At 33.2% G+C, this 14116-nt stretch overlaps 1 protein-coding gene across 2 annotated transcripts in view; it reads left to right on the plus strand.

Annotated features, from left to right (window-relative positions):
* Positions 1-14116, plus strand: part of CDH7 (cadherin 7) — a 71966-nt gene that overhangs the window by 37894 nt on the left and 19956 nt on the right. For both annotated transcript variants that reach the window (XM_065751864.1, XM_065751866.1), the window contains exons 4-5: positions 1848-2015; positions 3317-3504. In XM_065751864.1, coding sequence (XP_065607936.1) covers positions 1848-2015; positions 3317-3504 — 356 coding nt within the window. The remainder of the gene's footprint in view (positions 1-1847; positions 2016-3316; positions 3505-14116) is intronic.

The raw sequence follows: 14116 nt of genomic DNA on the forward strand, positions 1-14116 counted from the left end.
TGTCCTAGGGAACTGTTAGTGTCACTGTCTCTGAAGATATTTAAGAGACTGCAACATTTAAGAAGTTGTGGCAATGAGAGACATGGTTTACTGATGGGACTCAGTAGGTCAGGTTGGTAGCTGGACTTTGTGATTGTAAAGGCCCATTCCAATGAAATAAATGTATGATTCTGTGACTTGATGATTCTGCAGTATCATTTTGCACAGCGCGAAGTTTTCAGCTTACTTAGTTCAGCCTGATCTCAGCCTACAAGGAGAAAAATTACAATCTGCATTTCAGAAATGGATAAGCCGGAGCAAAAGAGAAAGAAAATATTTACCCTATTCATCATATAAAAATCAACCTATGAAACGACTGCTGGGAAACAGACCTGAATCCTAATGTTATGACTAAGAGGTCACACTGTTATTTAACAGCACCTAAACTTGCAGAAATAAGTAGTATAAAAATATTAACATACTTATACATTCATATGTTTATATACATTCATGTATTTATGAAAAAGTTCATCCTCAACAGGGTTATATAGTACTTTCTTTTTCTCCAACAGATATGCAATATAGTAGGCTTTTTTTTTACTCTCTATATATGTACAACACACACTGTTACAATGACTGCAATTAGCCCCTAAGCAATATTATGGTAGTTCCTGCAAAATGAAAATCTTTAAGAATTAAGATTGAAATGTTTGCATACATTTTCATTTTGATGTGGTACTCAAATTTCATTTATGCATGATAATTAGCTCTCAAATTGTCAGTTAGCATTGCCTGGCAATTTAAATGTAATAGGAAAACAAATGGGCTAGGAAAAGTAATGTTGAGACAATAAACTTTTGAAATTGTATGTTAATCATATTTTTAAAAGTCTTGACAAATGGTGAAATAATTCCAGAAAGTCTGTGAAGTAAATGTTTCAGCAAATGGCAAGTCCTGAATTCAGATGGGAAGAAAGAAATACTGTAACTAAACATTCAGCAAATATCAAATGAAGAAATATGTGCCCCAAAATGCCTCTCCTTTACTTAGGTTGTTCATGTTTCCTTTACTGCTGACACTGATTCTCCTGGAATAGTTGCCTCTCTGGAAATCAGAGTTAGCAGTTCTACTATGTGCCAGGCATGAAATATTCATAGTCATCATGTTTTGAGAACCAATATTTATTTTCTGATCTATATCTACAAAACTGAAAGAATGAAGTGTGGAGCTTTCTTCTAGTTTCCACTTCAAATAATTCCAAATTGTATGCAGATTATCAATTGGATATTAAAAAACCTACTTCAGATATTACAGTATTTTGTTTAATAAATGAGGGCATTTTAATCACACTAATGTTTTAGAAATGGTTTATTTTTAAGCAAATATTTGGTGAAATGAGATAATTTCATATATATGCAAAGTGTGGCATGATATCAATATTAGTAAGAATTAATGTGTAGAATGACTATTTGAGACGTGAAATGAATTTTTGAACTTGTAATCTTAAAACTGAGTACAGAATATTCTGTTCTTAGCTGTAAGAGAATGAGAAATCATACACAGAAGAGTATATCCTCCAGGAAACCAAGTGTTATGCAAGTTACTATAGTTCAGGGAGAAGTGAACATGGTCATGTATGACATTACTCAAAGCGTGTACTACAAACTAAAACGTTGTTTTTTGTGACTACTTAAAGTAAGCTTGTAGCATAGCAGTTTAGATCCAAGTAAAACATTGTGATATTAGCACTGAAGTTATTTCCTCCATTTTTGAAATCATTATTCTGCTGTTGCCTTTTAAGGTCAAACTCAGTTTTCACATTAATGTATTTACTTTCACAACCACTGACATGTCATGTATTACTGCAGGCATTATCAAAACTGCCCTTCCAAATATGGATAGAGAAGCCAAGGACCAATACCTACTAGTTATTCAAGCAAAGGACATGGTTGGGCAAAATGGTGGATTATCAGGAACAACATCTGTAACTGTCACTTTGACTGATGTTAATGACAACCCACCCCGTTTCCCACGACGTAAGTTACACGAATTGTAGTATTCTTTCTGAACATTGCAGTTTTCTTTGCTTTTTATGTTATATATAAACAAAGAATAAAAGAACTTGTCTTCCTTGTTAAATACTCTGAAAACTACTCAGAGCAAGCTATATTATTACTACTACTGTTATAATTTTTTATTTTTATTCTTCTTTTTATTATTGCTACTGCTACTACTACTACTTTGAAAGAATCATTTTTCCTTACCTATTTCAGATTAGCTGAAATATAGTGATATGGAATAGATGCATTTATTAATGTACTTTACTTCTTCACCACAAATAAAAGGACAAAAAAATACACCTCAAATCATCTCTATCTCTTGACAGCTGGACTGGCACAATTTCTTAACTTGACTGTTAGTCTTTAACATTCCTTTGTTAATTCAGCAGGATTTCTCTTGTGCATGTAGTGTTTCCTAAGAAATTGTAGATCTGTAAAGTCATCTTTCCTCAACTAACTGTCTCTAAATAAGGTAGCTGTCATCTCAACCAAAAAGGGAGTACACAGTTGTAATCTCATACCAGTTTATAAGTAACATTCTGCCTGGTATGATTATTTATTTATTTATTTACACTATCTTATAAGATCTTTGCAAAATTAAATTAAAGTGAGGAACGTGTTAAGTTAAAGAGGAACGTGTTAATTCCACCCTCACCTCCAATGATATAAAACACTTCCTGCCACTAATTATTTGAAATAATGATAGATTAACAGAAGTTACTTTTGAAGGTGAAAATATTATTGCTTTCTGACTTCAGATATCCTTTTGACAGCGTATATATGGTTTTCTACTTGAATGAAAATGCTGTAATTTTCAAGGCTGTAGGTGGTGACTTTACTTTTAAAGAAATGAATATATATATATATATCAGATTCTAGTCAAATTAGGAGTGTAAACTGCCTAATCAATATACAGATTTGTAATATTATAAGGCTTTGTATCAATTTTACTGGATATATTTGCTTTACTTTCTTTATTTGTGGAAAACAAAGCATTAATTGCATTGGAAAATTGCAGGCATTTGCATCATGACTAAGTGTCGAATAAAAATGTATGCATCTTTGTCTTAGATTTATCTCTTGTGGGGAAAAAAAAAGGAAAAACAGAAAAAAGATCCATCATAACGAAAAGCTAGAAAAGAAATGAAAAAATTCTATTTTAAACTGAAGTACATTTTCTGGTAGCATGAGCAAATATTCAGTTGCATGAATATAGACTACTTTTTAGCTTACAGACTCAGAAATCTCTGAATTTATTATATTTCTGAATTTCACAGGATCATATCAGTATAATGTCCCGGAGTCTTTACCCGTGGCATCTGTAGTGGCCAGAATAAAAGCTGCAGATGCAGATGTGGGACCCAATGCTGAAATGGAATATAAGATAGTAGATGGTGATGGTTTGGGAGTATTCAAAATTTCTGTAGACAAAGACACCCAAGAGGGAATCATCACAATTCAGAAGGTAAGTCTGAATTTTCTGACTGATTCTGCTTGAATCCAGGCAAGATAAGGGAAAGAAATGTGGTTTTTTTATTCTATCACTCTTATATTCTGTAGGAATTCTCACTGGTTAATTTCACCATGACTTTAGAGTATGTTAAAATTGTGATTTTTTTTTGTTACTGGGCTTTTTCTTGGTTCTATTGGGGTTAATTTATTTTTTTATTTTTATTTTTAGAAATTCTCCAGCACATATGGAAATCTCAAATTTTCTTTCACTTGTTTTTATATTAAAGAGAAAATGTATGTCTTACAGTAAAACTGTAAGGTCAAAATCTGAAAGGAATCCAAAGCATAAAATGAAAAAATTAAAAAGAAAATCTGTTTTATTAATTATCTTCTATCCAGGAGGTATACAGTATTATCAATAAAATTACTTATTGGTAAGATTAGTTGTTTTGCAAGAAAATCTTTTATTATATGTATTATCCCCAAAATATTAAAATAAATATATATATATATATTAGCTTTTTATATGTGCAGTTAAAGAACTAACATTTTTAAAAGAAAAATTGTGTTCACAGAAAAATAGTAAAACTCAGCATTTTTGCCTTTTTGCAACACATTTTAAATAGTATCCTTTTCCAAAATAAATTTGAACTGAAATATTTTGGCAGAAAATCTTAGTTATGAAGAAAACTGTAAAACAAAGAAAGAAAATCTTGCACAGAAGAGCATGTTGTGAATACTTATCACTGACAACACTAAAACTATATGGTCTTATCTCTCCCAAATTATTTAATACCCTGTAAAATGTAAGACTGACTTAATATTTTAGAATTAGTATATTCCTGAACAAGGACCTATTCCTATAGTTTGATTACTTAGATCACTTTTCTTTTTTTCTTTTTTATTTATCTCTTTAAACTTTCAAGATTTCATGTACCAATTTTCTTTTTTTTTTTTTTTTACTGCACCCATTTCTTCCTAAAGTAAAATAAAATTTCAGTACCATGTCTTCTTTGAAATAAGTTATTACTGCCTGATATTGCAAAGTAATGGGCTAATTCTCTGATGCCCTGAACACCAGCTGAGAGCTGGTAAGCATCTGTATATGTAAGTGAAAATGCAGGATATTCAGCAGTTTTGAAATATCAGGCTCTAATAAATGTAATGCAAATATATATATATATATTTTTTTTTTTCAAAGCAAAAGCAATTGTCTGAGTCTTCTTGCAGACTGCTAATTTCTTCTTAGCACATTTAAAACACAAGTGATGAAAAATTAATCCATTCTTTGTTCAACAGCCAAATTCAATGTGGCTACTTCAGCTTGTTCATTTTAAGATTTTTAAGGAAAAATCAGGAAGAGTTATGCCCATCCTAGAGGGAGGGTGTTTATCAGTGTCATAGCAAGCAACACATATGGTTGGCAATTGTCAACAGACTAATTTGGGAGCTTATAAGAACATTTTAATTTTCAATCTATACTTATACTCACAATGCCTTTTCTGGGACACTCTTAATTCCAGTGGACCAATAATTGTCCAGCAGACAAATAACTGTCATTTATTATTTCTATAATCACTTTCATCAGGAAACTGGAGTTATTGTTTCAGTACTGAGTCTTTGTGCCAAGAATCTCTTTGAAATGGCTACTGGACTGCAATTTTTGACCCAAAGAAATGCTCCAGTTTGCAAATCATTTTAAACCTTGTAAATGCTGCTGTAATTTGACACAATAATTCTGACTTCATTTTCTCTGCTACATTACAAACGTTCTCTCATTTTCCTACTATTGTCAAATACCTTTCCTCTGTTGTATTCAAGCACAAATTGTCATGCTGAAGGGCACCTCCCAAATCTCTACATGGTCTATATTTGAATTTCATGGAAGTTAAATACCTTGCTAAAGGATAAAAGATCTTTCCTATTAACCTTGAAAATAAAAAAGTGCAGATTTTTGACTAGGAGGGAAGAAAGAGGTGAAGAGCCCAAGCACAGTAACCACGGAGAACTGCAGCTTCTTCTCCTCTTGAGGGCATGCACATGGAAGACTGTTAATGAATGCTCACAGGTTAAATGGACTTCAACTACAGTGGCTAGCCTGACAGGTCACCATAGAATCAAACAGACATTATTCTTGCATGATGTTGTGTGCTTTTTAGTAAGGACTGAGGGAAGAAACTGTAGCATGAAAACTGCCTAAACATTTTACTACCTGGCACATGAATTTCTGAACACATCTGAGAGCCATTTGCTCTTTCCTTTTCATACACCTGAAATCAGCTAAGACACTGAGAAACAGCTCAGCCTCCAAATCTGTGCCCATCGTTTTAAACTTGTGCATATTTATACACTCAAATAACAGTTTTTTTATCCACATTAAGAAGAAAGACTTCTGAAAAGGTATACTTCAGTTCCAAAAGCGAATATATTAACTTTGCATACTATTTCTGCAATCACACAAAGGCCACCCATCCAAAACTGAATTTAGAATGACTGAGAATACAAAGTCAATACTCCATCTACTTTTGTGCTTGGTGTTGTGGAGGATGTTTGGCACTTGTTTATCAGAGATTCACAAACAAGCTGAGGATTTTATGTTCTCTTCCTAGAAGGATAACCATTTTGAAACACTTCTAAAGCTGACTCCCACACTAAAAATTAAGTTTTTGTTTTAACATTTAAGGAGCAAAAAAAAAAAAAAAAAAAAAGAAATTGTTTAAAAATATGTTAAGAGAAGTAATATTTCAGAAGTGTGAAAATTAAGATTCTTTGTGTTACGAGTAGATGAAATATTAACAGAAAATAGCTAGGGATCAGCAAAAACTTCAATTAATGAATTTGTATATAGAAGGTTAGAAAATGGAACAAGATTTAAAAAGACAGGTACTAAGGACAGAGATTATATAATTAATAAAAGATCAAATAGCTAGGAATTTCCCAAAATTCCTTGTCTGTAATGGACTTGACTAATTTAAGTTCTTGGTGTGAAAGTTGGCAAAGTTTATGAATGCAGTTTGAGTGGGTTTATTCATTCATTCATTCATTCATGTGCATTTACACACATTTTTGCACTGTACCCAAAGATACAGAGATTTTAAACCATCAGAGGACAGAAAAAACAAAAATAGATGTTTTTATTTTAGCACTTAATATTCATTGAAGTATGTATTGTGTTCTGCTTATACATATAGAAAAAACCTATCCTGAAGCATTATACTTATGTTAATGGAACTAAATATATAACGTTTCATTTCCACTGCAATACATTACAAAATTCATTAATTGATGTCACATGCAAATAATTTATCTAACCTGCATCTAGGAAGGCATATAAAAGTATAATACATAATACTAATATAAATAATATATAAATAAAAGTTTCAGAATTGTCAAGTGAAACACAAGCTCCTACTTTACTTTTCTCCTGTACAGAGAAATCTAAATATAACACCCACTCATACTCCACACTAGAGTTCTGATGTTGCAAATAATGGTAGAGCTTGGCTATTCTCTAGCTCCAAATTATTTCTTCCCCTTCAAGCCCGACTCGATACACACACACACACACCTTTTAGTGAATTCCTAAGTAAAACTCAGGTGCCTAAATTACTATAAAGGAGGATTTAGACGAACATCAATATTAGATGATCATTTTGGAAAAACAAATCTTATACAGCTTTTGAAATGGAACTGGATATTTATATTCTATACGAGTATTTGAAAAGTTTATCCTCATTCACAATGTGACTCTATTTTCAGCCTGTAAAGTAGGATTAATTCCTTTCTATGGTTTCATTTGTAATTCTTATTCTGCTATTAATACTGTTTTAGTAAGAATGAAGATCTTTGCATGTGAATGGTATATCATTCCACAGTTTCGAGAGTTTTTTGAAGAAAATTTTAAGCATATACTAGTTTTTTTTTTGTCTTTTCTGTTTGTTTTTTTTTTTTCTTTTAAATGGGTTTGATTTGTCTCTACAGTAACACACTTAGAATTGTAGAAACATTTATGGAATTGATTCCATCAATTAATACAGCAAATTTTGTAGTGTTCTTTTGAACTATATCTATACAACCCCAAAGTGAACTCATGTTGTCTGTTCAAAGAATCCTGATCATAATAGAAATAAAGGGAATTTTTGCTTCATTTCTCAGCAAATTAATATACTGACCATACAGAACACCCACAGCCCTATTCCTAAAAATAGCACACTGAGAGGTATCATATAAGTATGGCTTCAACTTTATTCACAAACTTGCAGGCAACTTATGGACTATCTTACAATTAGTCTTCAGTAACAACAATAGCTGAGTTGTAGAACATCTTAAGGTAAAATATGATATATAGTATGCACTCTGACACCTTTATCAGTTACTTGGTGCTTCAAGTAGTAATGGTAACTTAGCATGGTACGTTTTCATTGTATGTACCATATGGAACTTTTTCAGAGTATGGTATTTGACTCAAGGTGTTTGAAGCCAATGGAGAAATTTTACTGGACTTCAGAGAAACAAGTCTGAAGGCTTTGTTGAGGGTTTTCTTGTCTTTCTGCAGCAAATGACAAGCATAAAGATTTGCCACTGTATAGTTATTGCTCACTTTGTCTTCATTTCTTCCCCAAATACACAGCTCTCCTACCACTATCACCAAACCATTTGAATATAATATTGCAAAATGTGAAAATAAGTTTTGCAAAGTAATTTCTCATAGAAATTGGCTGCCAATATATTATTCAAAAATCTGACTTTATTTTAAGAGTAAGAAGGCAATTACAAAAATGGGGTTTTTATGTGTAATCCTTTGACTGAAAAGCTATCTTTCTGTTATTGTTAACATTTCTCTTTTTTTCCAGCTAAAAAATTTGCTTTCAATTCTATATCAGAGTTTACAATGTAAGAACTTGAGCCTTCCATGGTTCCTTTGAGAGATAATGTGCATTTGTTTGATGTACTGCAGTTTTCAATATAAAATCTCAACTAGGCTTAAAAATGGGATTTTCACCTTTGTAGAGTACATTATTACAAAGTTACCATACAGTAAAAAATGAACATTACAGAAATAGGTTTCCTGTGAAAGATAAGTTCATATCCAGTCTCTGTGATATAGATGACTTGTTTTGTAATTTCCTTCAGATAGGAAAAAAATTCTCACCCCTTTGAAGAACAAGGCAGACTGACAGAAAACATAAGAACACAAGTTCTCAATTGAGGGAAAGATAAATAGTCCTGCAGAGGTCCCAATCAGATAACATTAATGCACAGATATTAATGAAGCTGTCAAGATCTATTCACTGTACTGAAGAACTGATGTATACATTGTCCTTTTAACCTTCCACAGTAATGTAGTGATTTGTAAGTTGCTGACTTGGTATTCCATTATTGAAATCTGTGCTTTTATTGTAAAAGGAAATAATAATGGTATAGGCCACAGACTAGTTAAAAGATACTCATTATATAATAAGGGTTAGCAGTAATTAGATAATAGAGGAGGAAAAAAAAAAAGAGAACTTCTCACTTTGCTTTTTCACTATTTCACTCTGTGGTACATCTTCATGTATAATTCTTGATTTGTTGAAAGATTTCCTTCAGATCAAGAAAGTTTGTATAGTCACCATATCTTAGAAATTTTATTTATTTTCCTAAAGTAGAATATGCCTCAAAACTTGGTACTTTTGTATTAATCATAGAAACTGAGGATTCGTATCTTATTGGAGTAGACTGAGGATGATGACTTCAGATTTACAGTCATTGTCACACCCCACAGAATACTCTACTGTAAAGAACGAAGAAGTGAATATTAGCATTGCCATGTGTAACTATACCATTTGATGATGTAACCTTGCCCCCCTTACATTCTCTACCTCTTCTAAACACCAGCTGCTCCATATCACATAGACACATATGAGTACATTAGATTTTTTTTTTGTTTTATTTTCATTAACAAAGTACCTTACAAATTTTGTGTACTGACAGCAGCTTTAGTTATCAGATCTGAGGGAATGCTAGGCCAGGATTCATATTATTGAAAGCAGATATTTACATCTTTCAGTTATTGACACTCTACTGTCTAGTGAAAACCAGACATTTGTAAGTAGACCAGGTGACTTCTTCCCTGTAACAATTTCTACTCACAGTAAGCAGTGTATGGTAATTTTGTAAGATTTACAAGGCTAACTTAGAGAAGGTAAAAATTACCTTAAGTAAGCAGACTTGTTAAACATCACCATCATTAGTTTTTCATTTATTCTACTGATTGTGTTGTCCCTGTATCCCCTACTAATGCAAGAGTCCTGTATTCCACTCAAAAGGGCAATCTCTTTCTTCAGGAGTGAAATAGAAAGGTTTTAATGGGCATGTCGAACGCGTTAAATATCCACATGGAAAACAAATGATTATATGATTTTCAATAAAAACACTAAAGCTCTAATTTAGTATTTTGAAATAATACTCACCTGGAGTATTATGTCCAGTTCTGGGATCTCCAGTAGAAATAAAAGCAGGTATCTCCCTGAAAGAGTCCAGAAGAGGGCTACAAAGATGATAAAAGGTGTTGAACACTTCCCTTATGAGGAAAAGCTGAGAGATCTGGGTCTGTTCAGCCTTGAAAAAGGAAGACAGAGAGGGGATCTGACCCACAACTATAAATACCTAAGGAGCAGGAGGCAAAGGGATGAGGCTGGACTCTTCTCTGTAATATGTGATGATAGGGGAAGTGGCCATAAACTAACACACGGGAAGTTCAGCACAAATGCATGTGGGAACTTCTTCACAGTGAGGGTGACAGAGCTCTGGAACAGGTTGCCCAGAGAGGTGGTGGAGACTCCTTCTCTGGAGGTGTTCAAGACCCACCTGGATGCCTACCTGTGCAACTTGGTCTAGGGAGCCTGCTTTAGCAGTGGGGTTGGACTCAATGATCTCTAGAGGTCCCTACAATTCTGTGATTCTGTGAAACATAAAAACATGAGCAAAATTTTCATTTAAATGAAATTTAATTTCTTCACAATTATGCTCAGTCTAATAAATTTTATAGAGTTTGTTCAGTTATATATATAATGCTCTATGCATATTTTGTATTAAATTCAATTTTTTCATCATCTTTTTTTTTCTAAGGATAGCAGAGATACTGACATTAACATGTTGTAAGAAACTATCTTGTCTTCATCTTCATGATTTCCATACTGATTCCATACATTGATTAAGTATTGTTGTAATTTAAATTATCAGAATTTAACAGATGTCACTGATTAGTGAAAAGAAGTTACCCTTAACTTCTATAGTTTATGCAACTTTAAAGTCAAAACAGTAACTTGAAAAAATCTACAGTAGGAAAATTTTGTGATACTATTAGCTGAAAATTGGAATCACGAGATTTGTGACGTGTGTAGGAGCATATCAGTGGAAAAATCACCACTTATTTTGCCTCATAACTTGGCATGCACTGGCTACTCCTTCGTTCAGTGTTAACAGAAATTAGTAATTACAGAAATCCAGTAATGGGTCCTCCTTTTTATTCAATGGAAAACATGCCCAAGTTTAGAATATTTGTGTGTCACAACAAGTTTCAACTTTTCTATAGAGCTAATCAGTCATAGAGGGCTACTCAAAGCATCAAGGGAAGATTAAAAATAGAAGGCATGCAATAGTACATAGGAATATATGTATTAGGAATAGGAATATAAATAGGATAATAGGAAATAGGAATAGGAAAATAAACAGTATCAAAGTACTGTATAAATTGGGCTAATCCCTTGTATGTCTATTAAAACAAAAAAAAAGTTTCTAATGCAAATTGAGTTGCCACAGAATTTTCTTTCTGCCATGGCAGAAAGAATCATAGAATCATAGAATATCTCTAATTGGGGGTGATCAAGGCCAACTCTTGGCTTCACACAGACCACCCAAAATTCAAACCCTATGTCTGAGCACAGTGTCCAAATGGTTCTTGAACACTGGCAGCTTGGGACTGTGCCCACTGCCCTGGGCATCCTGTTCCACACCTACTGCCCTATGGTGCAGAACCTTTCCCTAACCTCCAGCTGTCCATTCCTTGGTACATCTCCATGTCATTCCCTAAGGTTCTGTCACTGTAACAGAGAGCAGAGGTCAGTGCTGCCCTTCCACTCCCTGCTGTGGGCTGCCATGAGGCCTTTCCTCAGCTCCTCTGCTCTGGGCTGAACAAACGAAGAGAGCTCAACTGTTTCTCATACACCTTACCCTACGGGCCCTTCACCATCTGTGTAGCCCTCTTTTGAACACTCCCTGATAATTTTAAGCGCTTCTTATATTGTGGCACCCAAACTGCACACAGTGCTTGAAGTGAGGCCACAAAACATAGATCAGAGCAAGACAACCCCTCCCCTCACTTGGTGGCTAGTGCCCCCCCAGGGTATGATTGGGTCTTTTTGCTGACAGGGTTACTACTGACTTGCGTGCAACATGCACGCTCATTTGAACACCTAGACTCAGCCTGATGTAACCCTATTTTCTATAATCCTTTGAGTCTGACCCATCAGCCAATTCATCAGTTTCTGAAATTGAATTCTGTATTTAATGGAAATATATACTTTGTTGAAAGTTTTTGCTTTTTTTAATCATCAAATATCAGACTTCAGTCAATGACACTCTTCAGGACATAATTTCTGTAGTCCGTACAACATTGTTACAGGAAAATAATTCTAATATATTTTCTGAGAAAAATATTATTATTTTTCTTTATTTTCTGAGAGATTTTTCCTCTTAATGTAGAATCATAGAATGGCTAGAGTTGGATGGAATCTAAAAACCCACTCAGTCCCAATCCCCTGCTGTGAGCAGGGCTGCCACCCATCAGATCATGCTGCCTAGATCCCAGTCCAACTTTGACTCAAATACCTATAGGGATGGGGCACCCACAAATTCTCTAGGCAGCCTGTGTCAATGCACACATCCCATTACATTTGCATTGTGGCTGTGAGGTGTGTTCCATGGCTCATATTTTGAAATTTAAATATAATGCCAAGATTAAGATTCAAAAACAATATCAGTACTAATGAACATTGACCAGTACCCAGTTGTATCAAACGTATTGCCCAGTATTCAGATAGGCCTTCTTTTATGCCATAACACTATTTGGAGAACTGGATACTTCAGCTCTGGCTTAGTGCAGGAAGTAAGTGCTTGCATAAAATGAAGTTCATACACATGAACTTCATTTCAAATCTTTCAGAAAAGATTTTTGCTGCCACATAAAAGTTTATAAAAGTATCCAAGTGTGATGTGCTGCAATTCATTTTTCATTTCTAAATCCAGGCTGTTTACAGCTGTATTGTAATATCAGCTTAATCTGACTTTAAGATGCTTATTCGGGATTTATTTTACTGTAACTCCATGGAGAACTTAGACCCTTGCAGGTAGTACGTCAACAGATGTGTGTTTCTTCTCTGCTGCTCTTCTGAGTGAGTACAGAAATATTTTGCAGATGCTGCCAGATTATTTTTCAACACCATTTCAGATACTTAGGATTCGTTGAGGATCAGGATTGCTGAAACCCTTTTTTAATCTGTTTTATACACTTGAAAATATAGCTTGAAAACATAGTAGACTAACCAGACTGAGCTTTTAGAAACTCTTGGGTCTTTTGTTTCCATTCTTAATGATTAAATTTGGAATTGCAAAGAAATATTAGTCTAGGCATTTAGTGCAAGCTGACGGTCTAAGAAAGTAGATGTAAAATAAATTATTTTAATATTAATATAATGCTTTCCTCCAATATCTGTGAGGAAAAAAAGATTTTTATTTCCAAAACAGTTCTAGTAATGGTACTATTGTTTAGATCACAGTTATTCCATAAATTCTGGAGGATAGTTTTTGAATTGTAATGCAGTATTAATTCCAAAGGAAACTCTAATAGAATTAAAGAAAATTGAAGTAGAATAAAATTTGAAAGAAATAATAAAGATTGTATTTAATAAATAAAACAAAACAATCTCCAAGCTTCATCTAAGTAAAAAGTCTTGTTATATAAGCAATGTAGTTTGATAGTTTCCTACATTATCTCCATAACTTTATACAGAACTTCAAGAAGTATTTGATAATTAATGTCAGTTTTATGCAAAAACGAAACAAACAAGAATAAGGCGTTTTCAATTGGGTATTTTCAGCTGTGAATATTATATTGATTTCTAATGTCTGGGTACTATGACACATTCTATTTGATACTATGTATAAGAAAATATGAGTAAAAAAATAATTCATTCACAGCAATGAAATGAAGGAATACTTGGTTCCCATAGAAATCACAGAATGTTTTACTATTGACTCAGAGGAACCTTGTTTCATTCATGGGTAGAATTTTCAGCTTTATCTTTCCCATTACATAATGGAGGAATATTCACTAGTGTTAATTTTAGTGGAACTAAGGGTGTTCTTGAAAATCCTATGCATACTTTTCTACCAAAAAACTGAAGTATGGAAATATTCATTAATCCGTTACCTTTTCTTTTTCTTTTCTTTTTTCTTTTTTCTTTTTGGTTATATTTAGTCAAATAATTCTTTTTTTTTTTTTTAACAATGTTTTCAGTAATGAAAAATACCTTCAATATCTTATGATTACCTTATAGTCATGTGAGTTATGTTTAATCAGACTG

Source organism: Cyrtonyx montezumae, unplaced genomic scaffold (genome assembly GCF_038088225.1).
Source record: "Cyrtonyx montezumae isolate F1298 unplaced genomic scaffold, pur_monq_1.0 scaffold_8, whole genome shotgun sequence".
NCBI classification, from domain to species: Eukaryota; Metazoa; Chordata; class Aves; order Galliformes; family Odontophoridae; genus Cyrtonyx; species Cyrtonyx montezumae.